General features: G+C 40.4%; 1 protein-coding gene across 9 annotated transcripts in view; it reads right to left on the bottom strand.

Moving 5' to 3' along the window:
- The window catches only part of FAM47E (family with sequence similarity 47 member E), a 70271-nt gene that overhangs the window by 30120 nt on the left and 14219 nt on the right, over nt 1-25932 (bottom strand). For 3 of the 9 annotated variants that reach the window (XM_054554084.1, XM_054554087.1, XM_054554089.1), the window contains exon 1: nt 1696-4109. The exons of 1 other annotated variant lie outside the window; for it this stretch is intronic. In XM_054554084.1, coding sequence (XP_054410059.1) covers nt 1696-1769 — 74 coding nt within the window. In that variant the 5' untranslated portion in view covers nt 1770-4109. Of the gene's footprint in view, nt 1-1539; nt 4110-25932 lie in introns of those variants that run through there. 5 more of the 9 variants (XM_054554085.1, XM_054554088.1, XM_054554090.1 and 2 more) reach the window with 3 other exon arrangements.

The raw sequence follows: 25932 nt of genomic DNA, 5'->3' as shown, positions 1-25932 counted from the left end.
ACTGAAAACAATTTTCTAAATATTTACTGTTTTCACAGACACTAGTACATGATATATGGATATTTCCCTCTTTAAGAATTGCAAAAGGATACTGGACATGTATCCTAAAGAAATGAAAAAGTATGTTCTTAGAAAATTCTGTATACAAATGTCGATAGCAACTTTCTACATAATAGCCCCAAAACTGGAATGTCCAAAACAACCTGAATGTCCTTCAACAAGTGAATGGATAAACAAACTGTGGTACATTCACACCAAGGAACACGACTCAGCAACAGAAATGAACTATTGATACACACAACATGGATGGATCTCAGGGGCTTTATGATGAGTGAAAAAGAGCAAGTCTCAAACAGTTACATACTGTATTATTCTGTTTATCTAACATTCTCAAAAGAACTAACTTACAGAAATGGAGAGCAGCTTAGTGATTGCCAAGGCTAGGGTGGGAAAAGAAGTGACAGTAAAGGGGTAGTACTAAGCGTTCCTTTGTGGGGATGGAACAGTTTTGTATCTTTATGTATACATATGACCAAATGTTACAGAACTCACACACCTGAGTGCAAGAAAGAGCTAATAAAATCCAAGTAAGGTCTATAGTTCAATTAGCATATTCTGCCAATGACGTTTCCTGGTTTGGCAATGTGCTATCGTTATGTAAAATGGTACCACTGTAAGCAGCTAGGGGAAGGGTACATGGGACCTCTGTACTATTTCTGCAACTTCTTGTGAGCCTACAATTATTTCAAAACAAAGTTTTTAAATGGGGGGAGAAGCTTCCCAAAGAAGCTCTTATGAATAACTGCTAGAAACAACTATGAATAATTGCTAACATGTACACGATACATTCTATGTTCCAGTGACAAGTTTACATGTGCTGTCTCCATTAATCCTCACAACAATCTTAGAAAGCTGATTCCTAAGTTGTTGCCCCATTTTATAGTTAGGAAAGTGAGCCTAGAAGGAGTAACCAACTTGCCTAAGGTCACCAGGCAAACAAGAGGAGAACTAGCCTTCAACTCAAGCCTTTCTGATTCTAGACTTTGGAATCTTCACCACCACATCGTGCTGTCTCCAAGAGAGACGAATTCCACTCTCAAAAGATTGTCAAGGAGTCGGTAAAGGCAAAAACCTTCTTGTTCCTGCTCTGAAGCTACCACAACCGTACAAAATGTTAGCACACCTCCCTAGCACCCCAGGCCCTCCCCCAACCCTGGGCTCCGCTTGGCCACAGCCGCCATCTGGATACCAAAGACTCCAGGGGCAGCAGATGCCTAACATCGGATACAGGGCTCCAGGCGCCCCGGGGCATCTGGCGAACAGTTGGTTGGCTAGGCCGGAGAAGGCTGGGTGGCTAGCAGGAGGGCACCAGCCTCCGCAGCGGACTCTGCGGCCATCACTTTCCCATGAGAAATGGGGATATTAGTCTACATCCCTGGGGGCGCGGGAGGCGGGGATTGTGAGGATGACAGCAGGAAAAATCCTTTGCAAAGAGCAGCGCCGAGCGCTGGTTATCTCAGCGTATTATGTCGTACGTACAGGAAGCATTGAGGAGGGAAGGCAGGCTGGACCTCTCGCCCCGCCCCGGGCGGCCGTGGAACCATCCCCCGCCCCCGCCCCAGCAAGCGAGGGTTTCCAGGCGCCCCCGCGCGGCCCGCGTGGGATGCGCCCTGGGCCCAGGCGCTGAGCGTTTACCCGGACCTGCAGTTCACGCCCTCGCGCACCGGGGCCAACGGCCCCGGCCGGAGCCGCCGCCTGCGGTCCGCCATGCTGGCCCTAGCTCCGTGGCCACCGTCCGGGCTTGGGCGGTGTGTGTGCCCTGCCGCCGCCCCGTCGCTAGGACACCGCACAGCCACCGGCTGCCCGTATTTGCCCCGGGCGCCTGGCAACTCTGACGCCCCGCTGCGCGGTCCAACCCCTTCTCCGACGCCTGGGGACGTGGACGTGGCCGAGGGAAGGGAGAGGGAATCGATCCTTGGTGTAATCACGTTTTACTCTGCTGGGAAGGCGTGTTCATCTTCCCACCGAAACGCGCCATAGGCAGGATCAGGCCTTTTTTGCTCATTATTGTTTCAAAAAACGTTTACTGAAGGAGAAGAAGGTAGGAGGAGCGATAAAGAGATAGCAAGAGAAAGAGAATGGAAAGGGAGGGAAAGGAATAGATTTCTAAAGGTTGGGAAAGCCTTTTAGCAGGGAGATGTTTTCCTGGAGTTCTTGGAACTCTGTTGGTCTCACAGCCTTTGTAAACCGAGGGCTGCACACCTGTCTCTAGTCCCCAGCTGATTTCCAGAGGGGCACTTGGCCACATAATACGGATGGCATGAGGGTGTGTTTCGGTTTACTAAATTCTCATGCTACTTCTGAGTGTTTCTGATTTAAATATAAGCATTGGTTCTGCTACTTAATAATTATGCACTCCTGGGGGCAGGGTACTTACATTTTTAAGCTTCATTAATTACCTGGCCTGAAAATGGGGAAAATAATAGTATCTACCTGTAGGGTTATTGGGGATATTCGATGCATATAAAGAAATTAACACAGTGCCAGCATTTAAGAATTCCTCAAGAATTATTATTCTGCAGAGTACTATTATTCCAGCTGTGAACTGCGGGTAGTAATATTTGTTCTGCCTACTTCACAGAGCTGTTGTGAGTTAGTTAATGGAGAAAGCTATGTAAGTAATCATTATAAGTAGCCCAATTGTTATTTCTATTATCTTCGATAGTAGTCCAATTGCTAATACAAACTTTTTATTACTTTGAGGAGGTAGGATTTCTGTAGAAATTCTGTGAGAACTGGGCCAAAGGTATGGTTGTCTAGGCTGAATGGAGTCCTGCAGGAATGATTTGTAACAATTTGTCCAAAAAATGCTTGATTAAACTAAAAAGCTTCTGCACAGCAAAAGAAATAATCAGCAGAGTAAACAGCCCACAGAGTGGGAAAAATCTTTGCAATCTGTATATCCAACAAAGGACTAATATTCACAATCTACAAGGAACTCAAACAAGCCAGCAAGAAAAAAACAAGCAATCCCATCAACAAATGGGCTAAGGACATGAATAGACAATTCTCAAAAGAAGATATAAAAATGGCCAACAAACATATGAAAAAAGACTAGACATCACTAATTATAAGGGAAATGCAAATCAAAACAACAATGTAATACCAACTTCTCCAGCAAAACTGGCCATAATCAAAAAATAAAAAAAAATAGATGTCAGTGTGGATGTGGTGAAAAGAGAACACTTTTACACTGCTGGTGGGAATGTAAACTAGTACAACCACTATGGAAAACAGTGTAGAGATTCCTTAAAGAACTAAAAGTGGTTCTACTATTTGATCCAGCAGTCCCACTACTGAGTATCTACCCAGAGGAAGAGAAGTCATTATACAAAAAAGATACTTGCACACACATGTTTATAGCAGCACAATTTGCAGTTGCAAAAACATGGAACCAGCCCAAATGCCCATCGATCGATGAGTGGTTAAAGAAATTGTGATATATATATATATATCATATATATATATGATAGAATAACACTCAGCCATAAAAAGGAATGAAATAATGGCATTGATAGCAACCTGGATGGAACTGGAGACCATTATTCTAATTGAAGTAACTAAGCAATGGAAAACCAAACATTGTGCATTCTCACTCATAAGTAGGAGCTAAGCTATGAGGATGCAAAGGTGTAAGAATGATAAAATGGACTTTGGGAACTTGGGGGGAAGGATAGGACGGGGATAAGAGATAAAAGACTACACATTGGGTACAGTGTACACTGCTCGGGTGATGGGTGCACCAAAATCTCACAAATTGCCACTGAAGAACTTATTCATGTAACCAAAAAAAAAAATAAACAAATAAAGGATGCCCAGAAATATTCTGAAGGAGGCATTCTACCGGAATCTCCAAAGGTTGTGACAAAAAGAAGAAAAAGCTGACTACAATTTATATATCAGCAAGCAAGAGGTAGAGTTTCCTAAGATGGCTTTCTATATATTTTCTACAGCTTCAATAATCCTTTTAAAAATATTTAGCAAAATAATATGTTGGCAAATTGTCACTGTTAAATAAACAAACAAATAAATAAATAAATAAACAATTTGTCCAGATGCCTAGGGTTTCTACCAATTCAGGACTGCTTTCCAATTTCTCACCTTAAAGTTCTATTTTTTTGTTTTTTTTTTTTTCTTTTTTGAGACGGAGTCTCACTCTGTTGCCCAGGCTGGTGTGCAGTGGTGTGAACTCAGCTCACTGCAACCTCCGCCTCCTGGGTTCAAGTGATCCTCCTGCCTCAGCTTCCCGAGTAGCTAGGATTACAGGCACACACCACCACACCGGGCTAATTTTTGTATTTTTAATAGAGATGGGAGTTTCACCATGTTTGCTAAGTTCTATTGTTTTTGTTATTCAAATGCTTGTTTTTCTGGAATATATAATAGTGTTTGAAAACACTATTTTATATATTTGAATAATCCTTTTGGGAATGAAATGGCCACCTTACCTGGCAAAAAGTCTAGAAATAAACACCTGGAACATCACCAACCTAATTCTTAAATATCATATACTCACTTGATTACTGTATTTAATACATTTCACCTTTGAGTTGAGAGAGAGAGAGAGACTGAGAGATTTTCTAAGTAATGACTACAATTATGGTATGCAATATATGGAGTCAAAATTACCATATGGAGCAATAATCAACTTGTGATGATGCAGATGTCATGAAAATAGATGGTTTCTTATTTATTTATTCAGCAAACACTAGCAACGAAGTACCAAGGGGATGAGGATCAGGTCTGTTTTCTTCTCCATTGCATCTCCAGTGCCTAGTATGGTATATAACAAATCAATAGTTGTTGAATGAGTACATAATGTGTGTCAGGCACAGTACTAGGAACAAGATGGACAAGATCCCTACCCTTAGTCTTGGAGAAATCCTACCTACATGCAAAATAATGAAGTTGGGCCCTTACCTTATACTATATACAAAAATCAACTCAAAACAGCTTAGAGACCTAAATTTAAGAGCTAAAACTACAAACTTCTTAGAAGAAAACATAGGGGCAAATCTGCACAATTTTGAATTTGGCAATGGCTTCTTAAAATGATACCAAAAGCCGAAGCAACAAAAGAAAAAATAGAGAAATTGGACTTCATTAAAATAAAAAACTTCTGTATATCGAAAAACATGATCAAGAGAGTGAAAAGAGGCCAGGCACGGTGGCTCATGCCTGTAATCCCAGCACTTTGGGAGGCTGAGATGGGCGGATCACGATGTCAGGAGATCGAGACCATCCTGGCTAACATGGTGAAACCCCATCTCTACTAAAAATACAAAAATTTAGCTGGGCGTGGTGGCGGGCGCCTGTAGTCCCAGCTACTTGGGAGGTGGAGGCAGGAGAATGGCGTGGACCCAGGAGGCGGAGCTTGCAGTGAGCCGAGATCACGCCACTGCACTCCAGCCTGGGCAACAAAGCAAGACTCCATCTCAAAAATAAATAAATAAATAAAAGAAAGAGTGAAAAGATAACCCACAGGAGAAAATCTTTGCACATCATACACCTGATAAGAGTTTAATATCCATAATATATTTAAAAACTCCCACCACTCAACGACAAAAAGACAAACAACCCAATTAAAAAATAGACAAAATATTTGAATAGATGTTTCCCTAAAGAAGATATACAAATGGCCAAAAATCACATCAAAAGATGTTCAACATCATTAGTCATTAAGGAAATGCAAATCAAAACCACAATGAGATACTACTTCACACCAATTAGGATGGTTATAATAATAAAAACAAACGAATAGAAAATAACAAGTGTTGGTGAGGATGTGGAGAAATTAGGACCCTCATGCATTGCTGGTGGGAATATAAAATCGTGCAAATGCTGTGGAAAATAGTTTGGCAGTCCTCAAAAAGCTAAGCAAAGGTTTACCATATGACACATCAATTCCACTCTTAGGTATATACCTAAGGAAAACAACAGGAACTCAGATATTTATACATCAATGTTTATGGCTGTATTATTCACAATAGCCAAAAAGTGATAAGAACCCAAGTGTCCATCAACAGATGAATTAATAAACAAAATGTGGCATATACATACATGGAAAATTATTCATAAAAAGAATGAAATTTTGATAGGTTATAACATGGATGAACCCTGAAAACATGCTAAGTGAAAGAAGTCAAATGCAAAAGGACATATACTGTATAACTCCATTATATGAAATATCTAGAATAGGCAAACTCGTTGAGACAGAAAGTAAATTAGAGATTTTTAGGGACTGAGAGAAGGAAGAAATGAGGAGTTAGTGCATAATGGATACAGAGGTTTTCTTGCGGGGATGATGAAAAAATTTTGAAATAGTGATAATGATTACATAATATTGTAAATGTAATTAATGCCACCAAATTATAAACTTTAAAAGAATGGTTAAAGTTACAAATTTCATGTTACATATATTTGGACACAATTTTTTAAAGTTGTAAAAAATACCAAAAAAAGACGGAAATTTGAAAATTAATGAGCTAAGAATCCAACTTAACAAATTGGAAAGATAGTCAAATAAATCCCAAAAGAAGTATGTTTTTAATGTTGAGCAAAAGAAGCCAGATGTCAAGAGTATACACTCTGTTCCTACTAACATGAAGTTTTAAAATAGGCAAAATTAATTTATAATGATAAATGTCAGAATTGTTACTTGGCGGGTGACTGACAAAGAGAAGGCATGAGGGAGTCTGCTAGGAATATGCAAATCTTCTGTATCTTGATCTGGTTGGTGGATATGTTAGTACATATGTAAAATTTTAATGAGCTATACACATCAGATTTGTGCATTTTACTATATAGGTTATTCAGTAAGAGAAAAGCAAAAAATGCAGCATTTTCCATCAGGAAAATAATCCTAGAGAATTCTCTCCCCCATTATCACATAAAGAAACAAGCTTCCTGGGAGCCCTAGGGCACCCTAAAGTCTGCAGACTTTCCCCTAAACATTCCTTATTTTGTGGTACTCATCCAGGGGAAGGATATTTAAAATATTTAACAACCAGTAAAGCATATACACTAACCAATCAGGAAGATGGCCAGCCAGATTGCAACAATAGAGTCCTAGAGTCCCTTAATCATAATGGCAATACCTTCCTTTAGTTGCTGATCTTGCAGAGAGTGGCTGGAGCCATCAAAGCACAGCAGTCACTCAGAATTGCTCAGAGCAGTGGCTATTTACCAACAAACACAGTGTTTTGACAACCATTATAGTCCTAAACCTTGCTTACCAGCTTACTGTCAACCTTCTCCCTCACCCACAGAATCTCCCTAGAGATTTTCCTGCATAGTGTTTTAAGTGGCTTCTTGAAAACTGCCCTCAGTGTAGACTACACCTGCAAACCAAATAACAATGGGGGTAAAGGCATGACACCAATAGTCAACAAGAACATTTCTCACTTGGTCAGTAGCATTGAGCATGATGGCAGATAAGGGATTACAGATAAAATTGACAAGGTTCCTGCCCTCAGGAGGTTATGGTTAAGTGGATGGATGGGTCCTTTAGTTCGGTCAGGCTGCTAGATTTGAGGAGATGCCTGAGGCATCTGCAATAGGCTAGACACACTTAAAGGAAGATAGTGGAGATCTGCACCTCCACTCTTCGTTGAACAGTGGGCCATGAAGAGTAGATGGGATGTAGGGATACATTGCTGGTGGGAGTGTAGCTAGAACAGTTATTAGGAGAACAATCTGGCAGGACTTAGTCAAACCAAGTATATGGTATCTGCTGGCTGATTTGTTCTTCACTGCCCCTGCTCTGCCCTGGCATCAGCAAGCTGCATTGGGGGCTGGGTTTGGCTAGTGGAAAGCACTAATAGGAGATTGGGGATGGAGGAAGGGAACAGTCAGGCTATTTTTCTCTCTCCATCTCTCTCCTATTTATAGAGGCATCTATATTTCTTCCTTCTCTTGGAGGTCCCACCAGGTGCTATGATTCCGGCTTTTGTCACATGACCCAAACTCTTGGTTCCAAGCAATTCGTGCAGTTTAGGTGTGGTAGAGGCTTCCTATTATTGCCAGTCTCTAGATTACCTATGTCCCCTGTTTGGCTCTCAGCTCTTTCATCACCTCTGTAACTATTCCCTGCATTAAAATCTTAGTTTTACACACTTAGAGTGGCTTCTGTTTTCCTGGTTTTACTCTAACTGATACGTATGTTATTTATGACTCAGTATTTCCACTGCTAAGTATAGGAATCCAGAGGAATTCTCACACACAAGGCAAGATGTATGAGGATGTTGCTGCAGCATCATTACTAGTGTTGGTGAGTTGGGGGCAATGTGCATGTCCATTTCTGTGAAATAAGTGGATAAAATGGATGGATAATTAGGCATCATTAGAAGCAATAGTCTAGATAGATACTCAGCAACATGGTTAGACTTTTTAAAATATATTGCTGAATGAAGAAAAACAATGAAATTTTTACTACAACGTGGTTTATATAAAACTGTATGCATAAAAAAACAAAAAGGTACCTCTATAACAATTCTGAGAGAAGACATATGTCAACACTTAATGACAGGCCAGGTGCGGTGGCTCACGCCTGTAATCCCAACACTTTGGGAGGCCGAGGTGGGTGGATCATGAGGCCAGGAGTTCAAGACCAGCCTGGCCAAGATGGTGAAACCCCGTCTCTACTAAAAATACAAAAATTAGCCAGGCACAGTGGCAGGTGCCTGTAATCCCAGCTACTCAGGAGGCTGAGGCAGGAGAATCACTTGAACTTGCGGGGCGGAGGTTGCAGTGAGCTGAGATCGTGCCACTGCACTCCAGCTTGGGCAACAGAGTGAGACTCCATCTCAAAAAAAAAAAAAAAAAAAAAAGAAGAATGCCTGCAAACAAACATATGAAAAAATGCTCATCATCACTGGTCATTAGAGAAATGCAAATCAAAACCACAATGAGATACCATCTCACGCCAGTTAGAATGATGATCATTAAAAAGTCAGGAAACAACAGATGCTGGAGAGGATATAGAGAAATAGGTATGCTTTTACACTGTTGGTGGGAGTGTAAATTAGTTCAACCATTGTGGAAGACAGTGTGGTAATTCCTCAAGGATCTAGAACTAGAAATACCATTTGACCCAGCAATCCCATTACTGGGTATATACCCAAAGGATTATAAATCATGCTACTATAAAGACACATGCACACGTATGATTATTGCAGCACTATTCACAATAGCAAAGACTTGGAACCAACCCAAATGCCCACCAATGATAGACTGGATTAAGAAAATATGGCACGTATACACCATGGAATACTATGCAGCCATAAAAAAGGATGAGTTCATGTCCTTTGCAGGGACATGGATGAAGCTGAAACCATCATTCTCAGCAAACTAACACAGGAACAGAAAACCAAACACCGCATGTTCTCACTCATAAGTGGGAGTTGAACAATAAGAACATATGGACACAGAGAGGAGAACAACATATACTGGGGCCTGTCAGGGGTTATGGGGCTAGGAGAGGCATAGCATTAGGAGAAATACCTAATGTAGGTGACGGGTTGATGGGTGCAGCAAACCATCATGGCACATGTATACCGATGTAACAAACTTGCACGTTCTGCACATGTACCCCAGAACTTAAACAAACCTAAAACTTAAAAAGACATACAACTTTAAAAAAACTTAAAACTTAAAAAAACATAAAAAGAATGACTGCCTATGGAGAGGGCAGAGGAACAGAAGTGGAGAATAGGGATGAAAATGAATGAATGAATGAATGAGTAAGAGAGGGTCTTGCATACAATTGATAGTGGAGTGCCATGAATTTAAGATTAACCGATGCTCTGCACCTGAAGTAGAAAAAAAAGTTGCCAGAAAAATAGTAACTTGGTGGCAACGAGACACAATTCAAAGAATGCTTTGTGGGTTATGAAATACTAAAATAATACCTGCTCCAAATCCAAGTTAGTTTGCAGTAATAGGAACAAAATCATGGGATACATGGGGAAACAAGACCCAGAGCTAGTATCAGGTACTAGATAAAGCAGGAAGTGTTGTCAAAATTCCATGGCAATTTTATGTGAACCTTGCTGATTTATTTGCCAGCTACATCAGATATGAGCAGAGATTATGATTTGGAGTCTTGTGGCTTAATATGTGTTTTAGTCAGTCCAGGGCACTATAACAAAATACCATAGACTGAGTGGTATATAAGCAACAGAAACAGTTCTGGAGAATGGAAGTCTGAGATCAGGATGCCAGCATGGTCGGGTTCTGGTGAGGACCCTCTTCCCAGATGCAGACTGACTACTTCTTGCTGTATTCTTACACGGCAGAAAATAGGGCAAGAGAACCCTCTGGGGTACATTAATAATGCTGGGCAACTCACCGCAGTCTACATCTCAGCATTTCTCCTTCAGTAAAATAGACCTAACAACAGTCTATGTTATAAGATTATTATGGAATGCAATATGGGAATAATGTAAAGCTATACTCTCCAATAGAAGTATAATGCAATCCACAAATGTGAGCCACATAAGTATACATTTTCTAGTAGTCATTTTTAAAAGTAAAGAGAAACAGATTAATTAAAATAATATGTCTTATTTAGCTCCACATAAAAAAATATGATTTTAACATGTAATCAACATAAAATATTACTGCGATATTTTACATTCTTTTTCATACCAAATCTTTAGAGTTTGGTGTGTATTTTACTTTCAGCACATCTTAATTCTGACAAGCCACATTTCAAGTATTCATTTGCCACATGAGGCTGGTAGCAACCATATTAGACAATAGAAATAATAAGTATTTAGCCAAGTGCCTAGCACAAAGAGGCACTCAAGGAATATTGGCTCAAACACATTCCTTGGGTGTATTATGTCGTTTTTACATTGCTCTAAAGAAATACTGAGGCTGGGTAATTTATAAAGTGGTTTGTTTGGTTCACAGTTCTGCAGACCATAGAGGACGCATGGTAATAGCAACTGCTTCTGGTAAGGGCCTCAGGAAGCTTACAGTCATGGTAGAAGATGAAAGGGGCACAGGCATCTCACACGGTGAGAGTGGGAGCAAGAGAAAGAGGGAGGAGGTGCCACACATTTTTAAACAACTAGAACTTGCGAGAACTCACTCCCTATTGCAAGGACAGCACCAAGCTATTTATGAGAGATCCACCCCCATGACAAAATACCTCCTGCAAGGCCCCACCTTGAACACTGGGGATTACATTTTAACATGAGATTTGGAGGGGACAAATATCCAAACCATATCACTAAATTTATCCATAAGTTTCCTGTATTCCTTACCCTATTATAAGCTTAGAAAAGATTTGTTGGTAACACAAGCTTGAAATCACATATAAGTCACATTCTTCCTCCATTTCAGCTCTTCTTGTCCCGTTTTCTCCAGGAAATAAGATGTTCCCCCTTTTTCCTTCTGATATGAGAAGATACTTGTTAGCCCTCAAGCTGCTCAGATAAGGGACTTTCCTGCCAAGAACCAATGTGAAGAGTGTAGCTTCTATAAAGGATTTCACTGGATTTTTGTACTAATGAACAAATTTTATTTGGATGAGTAGATATTTAATGTGCTGTTATTACCACTGGAGTTAAAAGTATATTATAAATTCTTATGTCTTTAAAACTAGAGAGAGGATTCTGGGAAGATGGCAGAGTAGAAAGCACCAGGAATCTGACTTCCCACCTAAACAATTGTTCTAGCAGAATCTGTCTGACATAACTATTTTAAAACTTTGGGGTCTATCGAAAGCTAGCAACTTCTAGGGGAAGAGTTGGACAGTAAGCTGCAGTTAATTTCAGTGAATTTCAGCATAGTAATAGCCAATAGTAGCCAAACCCTACTCCTCAGCCCTGTGTCAGGCAGCTGTGTATGTGTTCCTGGAGCAGTTTGCACACAACTTGCTGGAATCAAGGTTGAAAAAAAAAATGTCCTCCAAATATTAGAGCTCTGATTGCTGGTTGTTGCTTTACAAAGTTTCAGAAGAAGAAATGACAGCCATTGTTTTGTTGTTGCACCTTCCCCCCGCCCATTGTGGCAAACCCCACCTCCTGTGGCTGAAGCAACTTCCAAGGGATTTAAACGATTAGAGCCTTTTTCTGCCCTTTATTTTTCTCTTTTTCTCCATTTTTGGAAGCCAGACATTGAAGGCTATGACATTCAAAAACAACTGTATATACAGAAAATATTAGAAAGTCACTGTGCATGCTCAGGGACAGGCTTAGAAAAGACCCAAGAAGACTGTAAGCTTATACTTCAGGCTAATCCTCAGCACAGAGACAATCTATAACAATAAAAAACAAAAAGCTAGTAAACCCTGGGGAAGGAAAATAATCTGATTTTCAGAATTACCACATTATTAGATTCAAAAGTCTAGTTTTCAACAACACAACAAAACACAAGAGATACAAAGAAACAGGCAAATATGGCCCATTCAAAGGAAAAAATAAACGAACAGAAACTGTCCTTGAAAAGGACCTGATGGAGGATCTCTTAGACAAAGACTTTAAAACAACTGTCTTAAAGTTACCCAAAGAACTAAAGGAAGATGTGGAACATGTCAAGAAAATGATGTATGAACAAAATGCAAATATCAATAAAGAGAGAGAAAACCTAAAAAGAAACCAAAAAGAAATTGGTTTCCAGAAATTTTCTGGAACTGAAAAGTACAACAGCTGAAATTTAAAAAAACTTGCTAGAGAGATTCAATGGCAGATTTGAGCATGCACAAGAATCAACAAACTTGAAGAAAGGACAAGGAAAATTATTGAATCTGAGGAATATAAAGAAAAAAATTGAAGAAAACAGAGCCTAAAGGACCTGTAGGACATTGTCAAACAGCCCCACACATGCTTTGTGCAGAGTCCTTGGGGAGAAGTAAGAGAGAGAAAGGGGAAAGAGATTATTCAAAGAAATTATGACCAAAAACTTGCCAAATTTAATGAAAGACATGCATATAAATATCCAAGAAGCTCAATGAACTCCAAGTAGGATAAATTCAAAGACACACCAAAAGTATTACCATCAAACTATTAAAAGCCAAAGACAGAAAATTTTGAAAGCCACAAGAGAGAAGTGATCATCACGTATAAGAAATCCTCAATAAGATTATCTGCAGATTTCTCATCAGAAACTTCAGAGGCCAGAAGGCAGTAGGCTGATATAAAGTGCTAAAAGAAAGAAACTATCAACTAAGAATCCTATATCCAGCAAATCTGCACTTCAAAAGCTGGAGGATTCACACTTCTTTGTTTCAAAACTTACCACAAAGTTACAGCAATCAAAACAGTGTGGAACTGGCACAAAGACTGACATACAGACCAATGGAATAGAACAGAGAGTCCAGAAATAAACCCTCTTAGCACAAGGGTGCTAAGATTATCCAATGGGGAAAAGATGATCTTTTTGACAAATGGTGCTGGGAAAATTGCCACATACAAAAGAATAAAGTTGGACCCTTACCTGATACCATTTACATTAAATGAATGCAGACTAGATCCATAACCTAATGTAAGAACTAAAACTATAAAACTCATAGAGGAAAGCATAGGGCAAAAGCTTCACAACATTAGAATGGGCAATAATTTATTGGATATAACATCACAAGTACAGGCAACAAAAACAACAAAAGAAAAATTGGATTGTATTAAAATTTTAAAATTTTGTGCATCAAAAGATAGCATTAACAGAGTAAAAAAGGCAACCCACAGAATGGGAGAAAATATTTGAAAATCATATATCTAATAAGGGATTAATATCCAGAATATAGAGAAAACTCCTAAAACTCAACAACAAAAAACAACATGATTTAAAAATGAGCAAAGGATTTGAATAGACATTTCTCCAAGAAGATATATAAATGGCCAGTAAGTACATAAAATGATGCTCAACATCATGAATAATTAGGGAAATTCAGATCAAAACAACAATGAGATATCACTCCACCCTTATTAGGATGGTTACTATTTAAAAAATAATAATAATAATAATAAGTGTTGGCAAGGATGTGGAGAAATTGGAACCCTTATGCACTGTTGGTGGGAATGTAAAAGGGCAGCACCAGTGTAAAATGGTGGTTCTTTAAAAACTAAAAGTAGAATTACCATATGATCCAGCATTTCCATTGCTGCATATATACACAAAAGAAGTGATAGCAGTATCAAAGAGATATCTGTACACCTGTGTTTATAGCAGCATTATTCACAGTAGTTAAAATGTGGAAGCAGACCAAGTGACTATTGGTGGATGACTGAATAAGCAAAATGTGGTAAACACATACAATGGCATATTATTCAGCCTTAAATAGGAAGGAAATTTTGATATATGGTATAACATGGATGAATCTTGAGGACATTATGTTAAGTGAAATGAGACAGTAACAAAAAGGCAAATACTGTATTATTCCATTTATATGAGGTACTCAGAGTAGTCAAATGGTGGTTGCCAGGGGCTGGGCAGAGGGGAGAATGGGAGTTATTGCTTAATGAATACAGTTTTGCAAGATGGAAAGACTTCTGGAGATGGGTAGTGGTGATAGTAGCACAATATGATTGTACTTAATGCCACTGAACTGTACACTTAAAAATGATTAAGATAGTAAATTTTATGTTATGTATGTTTTACCAAAATTAAAAATTGGAAAAAATAATAAACAATAAAGTTTTTTTAAATGTTGTCTCTGTACCTAACATGACTAAGCACTCTCCTATTCTCCTTCCCATCACATCTCTCCTAGATTATCTTGGGCAGCTGAACCTAAGCAGGTGCAATAGATTCATTTGATTGCCCCCTATAAGTCTGCTCTTTGCTGGACTCGTAGTTGCCTTTACCTGCATACTTCTTGGTGATCACTGGGCTGAGCTAGGAATTCTGCCTACTGCTAGTCGCTGTGCTAAAGATAAATGTAGTATGAGGAAACAAACTCATCAGCACCCTGGCAGGATCCTTCAGCCAGGCCACAGAGCAGTTGTTGCCCATTTGTCTTGGGAACTACACACTCATATTTTTAGAAAGGGACAAACAGGTTCCCTGAGCTAGATCAAAATTCAACAGGGAAGTGGAGGTAGAGAAAACCCTGTTCCTAGTTCCTGAAGACCGTGAACCAGACTTGGAAACGCCAGGCGAACCCAAAGTAACCTGGGAACATTCAGCCTGACCTGGGTCAACCCTGATACAAAGGAATATTTAGAGTCTTGGTAGGAAGAGACCTAATAATTCCATAGCCTACCTTATGGATCATGGCTCCCCATTAGATACAGAATAAATTCAGACTCTTCAAGCTGGTATTCAGAGCCTCCCAGGTCTGGCCTGCTCACCTATCTTCCCTTATTTCCCAATCCTTCTCCTCTCTAATTATATCATTATAGGGCTACACTGCAAACTCAACTATGGGTCTGATGTAGTTTGGATAAATGTCCCCACCCAAATCTCATGTTGAATTGTAATCCCCAGTGTTGCAGGTGGGGCCTGATGGGAGGTGACTGGATCATTGGGGTGGATTTCTCTGGAATGATTTAGCACCAGCCCCTTGGTGCAGTTCTTGTTATAGTGAGTGAGTTCTTGTGAGATCTAGTTGTTTAAAAGTGTGTAGCATCTCTGCCCTTCCTCTCTCTTGCTCCTGCTCTGGCCACGTGATGTGCCTGCTTCCCCTTCACCTTCTGCCATGATAGTGAGTTTCCTGAGGCCTCCCCGCAAGCTGAGCAGATGCCAGCATCATGCTTCCTGTGCAGCCTTTGGAACCATGAGCCATTAAACCTCTTTTCTTTAGAAATTACCCAGTCTCAGTTATTTCTTTATAGCAATGTGAGAATGGACTAACACAAGGTCCAAACTCCTGGGTTTCTCCTCAGAATAACTGTACTTTACTCTCTGTGATACTAATGATACATGGAGCTGGATTGGGACAGACAGACATCAAAAGGACTAAAATTAACTCTGAGTCCTATATACCTTCACTATTTTTCATACTATCTCAAGCCAACTTTTAACCTTGTAAACCAAAAAAAAAAAAAAAAAAAAAACAAAAAACTCTAAGGCCCCTCAACCATCTGAATGGACTTTCTCAGCCAGGGCACCTTTAAAATTAAACCTGAGGCATGATGGGAAGTGGGGTTGGACATATCTCATTATACCTTTCCAGCATTAACATCAACACAAACTTTAAATCTGATAAGAAACATTTTACGGCCAGGCGCGGTGGCTCACGCCTGTAAGCCCAGCACTTTGGGAGGCTGGGGCAGGTGGATCATGAGGTCAGGAGATCAAGACCATCCTGGCTAACACGGCGAAACCCCGTCTCTACTAAAAATACAAAAAATTAGCCAGGTGTGGTGGTGGGCGCCTGTAGTCCCAGCTACTCAGGAGGCTGAGGCAAGAGAATGGCATGAACCTGGGAGGCGGAGCTTGCAGTGAGCCGAGATCATGCCACTGCACTCCAGCCTGGGTGACAGAGTGAGATTCTGTCTCAAAAAAAAAAAAGAAACATATTTTAAAACCTATTCTCTCTGAAGCCTACTACCTGAAGGCTTCCTCTGCAAATAAGAACTTTAGTCCCCACAATCCTTTGTCTTAACCCAGACATTTCCTTTCTACTGATCCCAGGTCTTTAAACTCAACCAATTGTCAACCAGAAAATTTTTAAACCCACCTATAAGAAGCCCCTGACCCCCACCCCACCCCCCACCACCCTACCCAACCACTTTCAGTTGTCTCACCTTTCTGGACCAAACTAATGAATTTCTTAAATGTATTTGATTGAAGTCCCATGTCTCTCTAATGTGTAAATGTCTCCCTAAAATGTTCTAAGCTGCACCCCAACCACCTTGGGCACATGTTCTCAGGATTTCCTGAGGGCTGGGTTATAGGCCACGGTCACTCATATTTGGCTCAGAATAAATCTCTTCAAATATTCTACAGAGTTTGACTCTTTTCTTCAACAACCTGGATGTGGGTTCTAACAGGGTGCTGCAGTTTCTATCCTGTGTTTTTCACAGATCACCTTTGGTCATCTCATTATTTGAAATAAATACAATATGAAAAAGTTCCAGACTTGGTCAAAGTCCGAAGACATCTTGATTGCTATAAAAGCAAAGGAACTTAGATAATTGAGCTTATACTGGAGTGAATCATTTAACATCTGTTTGTTTTCATTATTTTCGTTTAACATTCTTGTGAGAACTATAAAGTGACTTAAACCTGAATAACCAGTTTGACAGGTTTCTGTTCGGTGGAGACAACTAAAAAAAAAACACAAAAAATGTTCTTTAATCTCTCCAAGCCACTTTTGATATGTAAAAAATTCAAACCAGTTGTTATACTTTGCTCTGGTGCCAGAGTTATAAAAGACAGGTAAGAGTATAACATTGGCACCAGTCTGCCAGGAACAAATCCTGGCTCTACTGTTTACTAGCTATGCAACCTTTGGAAAGTCATCTAACTTCTCTGTGCCTTGGTGTCCCATCTGCTAAAATAAGGATAATAATAGCACTTACCTCATCAGATTGTGTGAGGATTAAATTGATTATCACATATAAACTGCTTAGAACATGCCTAGCATGTAGTTAAGCTCCCAGTAAATATTAGCGTTAGAATGCAGAGGATTTCTGAAATGGGGAATCGATCTAGAACTAGTCAATGAATTTGTGAGTCTCCTTTGTGAAACAGCAGCATATGGTCTTAAGGTGGTAATATGAAAATGAAAAACACCTTCTCTTCTCTTAACAGGTTGATCTCTCTTGAGCCCTTAACTGGGAATCCCTATCTGTGCTTAGTTCCTAGCTTCATGATCTTGGACAAGTTAATTATTATCTGAGATTTTTCCAGGTTTTTTTTCAAATGTAAAATGGGGATAATAATTCCTACTTCCTACAGTTGTAAAGGAGGTAAAATTTGGAGAGTGCCTACTGCTGTCCCTGGCATAGGAGGCTTCTCCTCCTAACTCCTTCTAATCCCCACCTTAATTTTAGTGAGGACCGGTAGTTTAGAATTACATTTTTAAATATATTTCCCAAAATGAAACTTATCTTAATTTATTTTTATTTATTTATTTATTTATTTATTTTTTGAGACGGAGTCTTGCTCTGTCGCCCAGGCTGGAATGCAGCGGTGCAATCTCGGCTGACTGCAAGCTCTGCCTCCCGGGGTCACGCCATTCTCCTGCCTCAGTCTCCCGAGTACCTGGGACTACAGGAGCCCGCCACCACGCCCGGCTAATTTTTTGTATTTTTTAGTAGGGATGGGGTTTCACCGTGTTAGACATGATGGTCTCGATCTCCTGACCTCGTGATCTGCTCGCCTCGGCCTCCCAGAGTGCTGGGATTACAGGCATGAGCCACCGCGTCCGGCCAATTTATTTTTATGTTTATTTTTCAGGAGGGAGGATGGCTGCTGGTCCCAACCCTGTCCCTACTATCTTACTTTAATTTTACTATTTCAGTCAGGCAAAGAAAAAATTTTTTTGAGAGACAGAGTCTTGCTCTATTGCCCAGGCTAGAATGCAGTGGCACAATCCTAGCTGGCTGCATCACTGCAGCCTCAAACTCCTGGGCTCAACTTCTCTTCCCACCTGAGTGTCTTGAGTACCTAGAACTACAGGAACACACCGCCATGCCCGGCTAACATTTTTTTTCCTTCCATAGAGATAAAGGTGTCACTATATTGCCCAATCAGGTCTTGAATTCCTGGCTTTAAGTTATCCTCTCAACTTGGCCTGCCAAAGCGCTGGTGAGACAGCCAGGTGGGAGGGGGTTCCCGGAAAAACTCCAACCAACCTGCGCCCTGGGGTGGAGTCTCAGGAAGTTCACGCTGTTTGCAGCGGGGAGGAACCTGGCTCCCTCACTTCCTGTGTGGAACCTAGGATTCCAACGGTAAAGCAGGAAGCATTCTAGCAGGGACTCTGGCCTAGCAAGAGTCCCTGTTTCTTCCTTTTCTTCCTTTTCACCCAATAAAATTCTGTCTTACCATTGAAATTGTCTGCAAGCCTGAATTTTTGTGGCCGTGGGACAAAGAATGCCATCTTTAGCTTCACGAAGGAAAAGTCCTGCAACATTTTTGACCCCCAACATGGGGCTCAAGAAGCGGTGAGTGAAATGACTCAAAACCTCTCACTGTTGCTCCTAAGCCTTTTCATCCTCAGACTTCTGAGAGTGGGGGAAATCATGCCCACGCCCCCGCATTGCTCCCCAGCCTTTTCATGGCCTTTTGTTTCCTTTTTCAGGATGGACCAATGAGCAGCGGCTCCCCTCCACCCTCCCCTCCCTGCCGGGTCTGGGACATATGGCCCAAGGTGCCGCGGGCAGCTGGCTGGTGTTTTCTGCCACACGCCCTGGGCCAGAAAGGCCAGCTCTGACCCGCAGCAATTAAACTTGTCTCCCTGGTGAAGGAACCACTTGCATAAGAATAAGAGGTTCTTCCCCAGGCATTTTTTAAACCTTTTTTCTTTCCTCTTCTTCACCCCATCAGTAGTAACTTTTAAAGTTCTTTTCCTTTTAGAAGTCGCTTTACTAAACCAAACCCCCCCAACCAACTATCTCTGTTTGTATTATCTGCAAAGTTTTGGTTCTGAAATGAAGCCTTCATCTTGTTCTACATATTGGGGGCACTGCCTGTAACTGCTTGATAGGGCTTTGTTTAGCAATCCTGCCTTAGGGGATGAGCCCGCTCTGGTTGATATCTGGATGTTTTCCTAGCCCTGTCTCTTAAAGAACCCCACCCGGGGACTGGGTTTTCTCCTGCGTGTCTGTGCAGTTATGTGTGTGTGTGTGTGTGTGTGTGTGTGTGTGTGATGTCTGTAAAAAGAGCTCTAATTAATTTGGCCTAAAGGAAGACAGGTGCTCAGATCTAATATTTTTTTAAGGAAAGATAAAAGCTGTGATGCCTTTCAGTTCATGTGACTTTAATCTTTGAGAAATAAAAGCAGCCTTAAAGATTATTGGTAAAAAGCAGATGTCATTAAAATGTAAATAGGTGGGCTGCATAATGTAGGTCAGATGCAAGGTTTGCTAAGTGTTTGAAGGTTACAAACTGCTTTTTGGGTTTTGAGAAATATAACTTGCTGGCTTCACAGCTGGTAAGGCCTGGGGACACATGGAACTAACCACACCATTAATTAAGAAGGTAAAACTTGGCTGCAGTTAGCACACAATTAGAACAACTTACCAGGTTTTAAATTAATGTTAAAAATTCTAGGAGTTACCATTACAACATGTAATTGAGACTACTGGAAATAGATTTACATGCAAGGTGTGTAAAAACGGTAAAATGTGGTTTTTTAGTAAAAGGTTATAAGGAAGCATGGAAGTGTAAATTTTTGCCTAGGGTTAAAGGATCGTTTTGAGTTAGGTAGGAAAAGCTGAAGGTTCAAGCAACTGGTGCAAGAATTATGGAAATTAATCTTGCAGAAGAGGTTATCTCTGTGACCATGTTAACTAAATTCAAAAGGGTTATTAAAGGTTTTTGCTGCTTTAAAATTTCTGAGTCATCATTTTGGCAAAATTGTTTATAGTAATCTGGAACGCTATTTCATAATATCAAATGCTTTAAACATATTTAACAGCCTTCCAAAAATCAAACTTAAGTTTCTTAATTGTCTTTCCTGACACTTGGCTTTTAGATAGTCCAGAGGGCCCCTGAAACACCCAGAAAAGAGAGGCAAACGGGATGATTTGACATGTTTAGGTAAATGAAATTGTCAAAATGATGTTCAATCTTGTTTAGGTTATATTTTTGTGAGTAATATTAATACATGTTCCAAAACTGTATGGGATTTTCTAAAATTCTAATGTCTAAGTTATGCTACCAATCATAATTAAGGTTGTTATGTTAACTTATTGTAAACCACAGAGAAAACCAAACTCCTTTGTCAATTGTGTTTCCAAGTGTAACTACCCTGGACATTTTGCTATTCAGAGACAATTGTTGTCTTGTTTTAATCCTTTTCAAGAGATGATTTACAATAAGCCATAGAACTGTAACAGGTGCTGTCAAATACAGGCTTCTGATAACTTTGGAGATTGTGACATTGGAATGAAGGAAAATGTACAGGACTCATGAAGAGCTGAAATGTTCATGAATATCAACCAAAGCAAGAATTAACTAAATGGACTGAACTCAGAAAACTAAAGCAAATCTTTTTGACTTTTGTTTGGAATATTGCTCATCCTTGTTTTGTTTCTCAGAGTCAAGGAAACTTATTTTGAACTATTTATGGCCTTTAAAAATTAAGCAAGGTATACTTATGTAACCAAAATTTGGAGCATGTTTGTTTCTGTCTGCCTGGTTTCTCTAAAATTTGAAAACTATCTGTGAGTATTCATAACTTATGGCAATATAGTTGTTTACACCAGTGCAATAAGAATCCATTTTTCTCTTGCAACAGGACACAACTGGAAAAACTGATTACTTTACCAAGTCTTTGACTGAAAGGGTATGCTTTCCTTTAAGGAGTCAATCTTGACTTGCAGCGCCAATAAAATCCCAATGGGGAAACTGGCCTCATACTCTTGTTTACACAGTCCCTGCACAGGGTTCCTACGGTCAGTAAAGAATGCCACTTTTAACAGGTCCAGGAACTCCAAGTTTATCTTGGAACCTTAAGAGGAGAGGATCACCAAACTCACAGGTATTTGAGGATAAACCCATGGCTGGGCTCAGCTTTAAAAGTCTTATCTGATTCCTTGTGGAATAAACTTCCATCAAAGCCAATCCAAAAGGGCTATGCAGAAATAATAATTCTTGCTGTACTTTATGCAAATAATCAGGCCAAGTATAAAAATGTAAAGTCTATTTTGCAAACAACTCAGTCCTATCATGATTTGTTTGTTTGTTTGTTTTTAACAAAAATGAGGACTGGTGAGTGAGAAATCATGTTTCAAAACCTATCATATATTTGTCATTAAATTCTAAACTCACTAGTTGTTTTTAAGTTTTTACCTACATTTTAAGATTAATCCTACTTGTTCCTGTGAACCAACCAGCAGTCTCCAGCTGCAGCTCAAAAAGAACAAGAGGCATGGGTAATGTGAAAATCTGGATCAACATTCTAGTTCTGAGGAATTATCCTGAAAACCCTGCCAGGTGATGGGAATAAATAGGATGCCCATCACTTGGACATTTCCTTTGGGAAAATAAGACCAAGGGAGCTAACAAAAGCCAAGCATCATGCACCCAAATCTTAGCAAGCATAACTATAGCTATCAGTCATCTGGGTGTGTCACAAGACATCCTTTCCTCTCCCTTATTGGAGGAGGACTCAGTTCTATGGTTACACCTTAGCATTCAGCTTATGATAGGAGTCCACGCAACTCCCCTGAGACACATTTTTGTTCCAAACTCAATTCCAAGCTTTGGGTCAAAGCCCTGGGAAAGAAAACTGGATCTAAGGGATCCAGAGGTAGACAACAACAGAGGTTAAAAGGCACAGCACAGGTGATCGTGGCTGATTCCTGCCAATTAAGCCATGCCCAAGCTTCCTGTTTCATGGATAAAGGCCACGTTAGTGTCTATGGCATAAATGAGGTCTAGGGAATTCAAGGCTACTGACAATAAGGGAGATAGGACATATGTGGGTAAGAGTGGATGATTTTCACCCCCTAAACCCCCTGCTTCATGAGTGTAAGTCGTTTTAACACCCATGGTGGTGACTGCCAAGGTCTCCAGGACTCGGGGATGGAAGGACAGAAGAGGGAAAGAGGAAGCTCTTTCCTCTCTCTCTCACATACCCCAGATATCTGCTAGGAAGAGAAGAGAAGCTTCCAACTGAACTTTATAATAATTTTACTGGGCATAAACTCTCTTGAGCAGAATCCAGGTGTTGAACAGGAACTGCTGCAGAAAGGAGCACAGGAGCCACGGCCCATTGTGTGGGCAGACAGGGAGGGGCAGGTGAGGCCTGAAAGTGATGCTTGCTTTCTCAGCAGGGAAGCTTATAGCCTGGGGCAAGGTCTGAGTTCTCCCTGGGCTTCCTGGAGATTAATTTGCCACTGTTAGGAGGGCACAGAGCGAGCAAGACCAGCCTCACCAACTGTATGGGAGTTGAGTTAGGCCTATTGTTACTGGCTTTCCCCCACTTTCTTAGTGACAGAGGTGGCCATAATCCCCTCTGGAACATAACTTCATTAGCCCAAGAACCACCCAGCATCCCCTACAGTGGCCATAGCAAGCCCTGCCCAAGGAGAGTCTGAGCTCAGACTTGTCTAACCCTGCACCCACCTCATGGTTTTTCTCTACCCATCCCAACAGCCAATCACAAAAGACATAAACTTTTGGGAGCTTCATGGCCCTGACCTTTACCTGAGAAAGCCAAATACGTATCCTGGCCAACTTAGGGCAAGCTTATATCCCCATTCTACTATCGTAGCTGGTGCTCTCTTGAAAGCACCACCTCCTGGCTGGAGATCATCCACCTCAGGACATTATAGCAATTAATGACAGAATAACCCTGCTCCAAGGGAGGAGAAAACAACACCTAATTTCACTGCCTGCAACATTGTGGCTAACCAGAGGGCCTGGGTCTGTCCACATAAAAACTTCACTGCTAGCATAACCAGCATCCAAGAAAGCCAGCACACTAAGCATATCTACAACCAAGGACTCTCACAGAGTCTACTTCACTCCCCTGACACCTCCATCAGAGCAGGTGCTGGTATGCACAGCTGGGAAACCTGAAGATGGATCACATCACAGGAATCAGGTATTTCTCAGCACCAGCCTGGAGCCTGGTAGCTGCACTGGGTGGCTGGACCCAGAAGAGCAATAATAATCATTCAGTTCACCTCCCAGAAAGCCACATCCCTAGGGAAAGGGAGAACATACCACATCAAGGGATCACCCTATAGGACAAAAGAATCTGGACAGTGGCCTTGAGTTCCAGCTTTTTCCACTGAAACAGTCTACCCAAATGAGAAGGAATCAGAAAAGTAATTCTGGTAATATGACAAAACAAGGTTCTATTAACACCCCACAAAAGACCACACTAGCTCCCTAGCAATGGATCCAAACCAAGAAAAACATCTCTGAACTGCCACATGAAGAATTCAGAAGGTTGATTATTAAGGCTACTCAAGGAGATACCAGAGAAAAGTGAAAACCAACGTAAAGAAATTTAAAAAACAATACAAGACATGGATGAACAATTTTCCAGAGAAACAGACATCATAAAGAAAAAACAATCACAACTTCTGGAAATCAAAGACACACTTAGAAAAATATAAAGTGCACTGGAAAGTGTCAACAATAGAACAAGTAGAAGAAAGAATTTCAGAGCTTGAAAACAAGGCTTTTGAATTAACCCAATCTGAAAAAGACAAAGAAAAAGTAATTAAAAAAATGAATAAAGCGTCCATGAAATTAGGGATTATGTTAAACAGCCAACCCTAAGAATAATTGGTGTTCCTGTGGAAGAAGAGAAATTTAAAAGTTTGGAAAATTTATTTGAGGGATTACCTGGCCTTGCTGGAGATCTAGATATCCAAATACAAGAAGCTCAAAGAACACCCAGGAAATTCATCACAAAAAGATCATTACCTGGGCACATAGTCATCAAGTTATCTAACATCAAGATGAAGGAAAGAATCTTAAGAGCTATGAGGCAAAAGCATCACGTAACCTATAAAGGAAAATCTATCAGATTAAGGGCAGGTTTCTCAACAGAATCTCTACAAGCCAGAAAGGATTGGGGTACTCTTTAGCCTCCTTAAGCAAAATAATTGTCAGCCAAGAATAGTTTATCCAGCAAAACTAAGCTTCATAAATAAATAAGAGATAAAGTGTTTTTCAGAGAAACAAATGCTGAGAGAATTTGCCACAAGCCAGCACTACAAGAAATGGTAAAAGGAATTCTAAATTTTTTTTCTTTCTTTTTTTTTAGATGGAGGCTTACTCCATCGCCCAGGCTGGAGTGCAGTGGCACAATCTCGGCTCACTGTAACCTTCACCTTCCAGGTTCAAGCGATTCTCCTGCCTCCGCCTCCCAAGTAGCTGGGATTACAGACACGCACTATCACACCCAGCTAATTTTTGTATTTTAGTAGAGATGGGGTTTCACCATGTTGGCCAGGCTGGTCTCTAACTCCTAATCTCAAATGATCTGCGCCCCCCTCAGCCTCCCCAAGTGCTGGGATTACAGGCGTGAGCCACCACACCCAGCTGGGATTCTAAATCTTGAAATAAAACCTCAAAATAGACAAAAATAGAACCTCCTTAAAGCATAAATCTTGCAGGGCCTATAAAACAACAACACAACGAAAAAAAGGTATTCAGGCACCAACTAGCGCAATGAATAAGAAAGTACCTTACATCTCAATACTGAAGTTGAATGTAAATGGCCTAAATGTTCCACTTAAAAGATACAGAATGGCAGAATAGATAAAAATCAAGTAACCAGGTATCTGCTGTCTTCAAGAGACTCACCTAATGCATAAGAAATCACGTAAACTTAATGTAATGGGCTAGAAAAAGATATTCCAGGCAAATGAACACCAAAAGCAAGCAGGAATAGCTATTCTTATATCAGACAAAACAGACTTTAAAGCAACAACAGTTAAAAAAGACAAAGAGGCGGCACATTATATAGTGACAAGAGGATCAGTCCAACAGGAAAATATCACAATCCTAAGTATATACTCACCTAACACTGGAGCTCCCAAATTTGTAAAACATGTATTACTAGACCTAAGAAATGAGATAGATGGTAACACAATAATAGTGGGAGACTTCAATACTCCACTGACTGCACTAGACAGATCATCAAGACAGAAAGTCAACAAAGAAACAATGGACTGAAACTATACCCCAGATAGATATTTACAGAACATTATACCCAACAACTGCAGAATATTCATTTTTGTCATCAGCCCATGGAACATTCTCCAAGATAGACCATATGATAGGCCACAA

The sequence above is a fragment of the Pongo abelii genome, chromosome 3 (assembly GCF_028885655.2).
Source record: "Pongo abelii isolate AG06213 chromosome 3, NHGRI_mPonAbe1-v2.0_pri, whole genome shotgun sequence".
NCBI lineage: Eukaryota > Metazoa > Chordata > Mammalia > Primates > Hominidae > Pongo > Pongo abelii.
The sequence above is the reverse complement of the archived record's forward strand: the minus strand, read 5'-3'. Positions and strand labels throughout refer to the sequence as shown.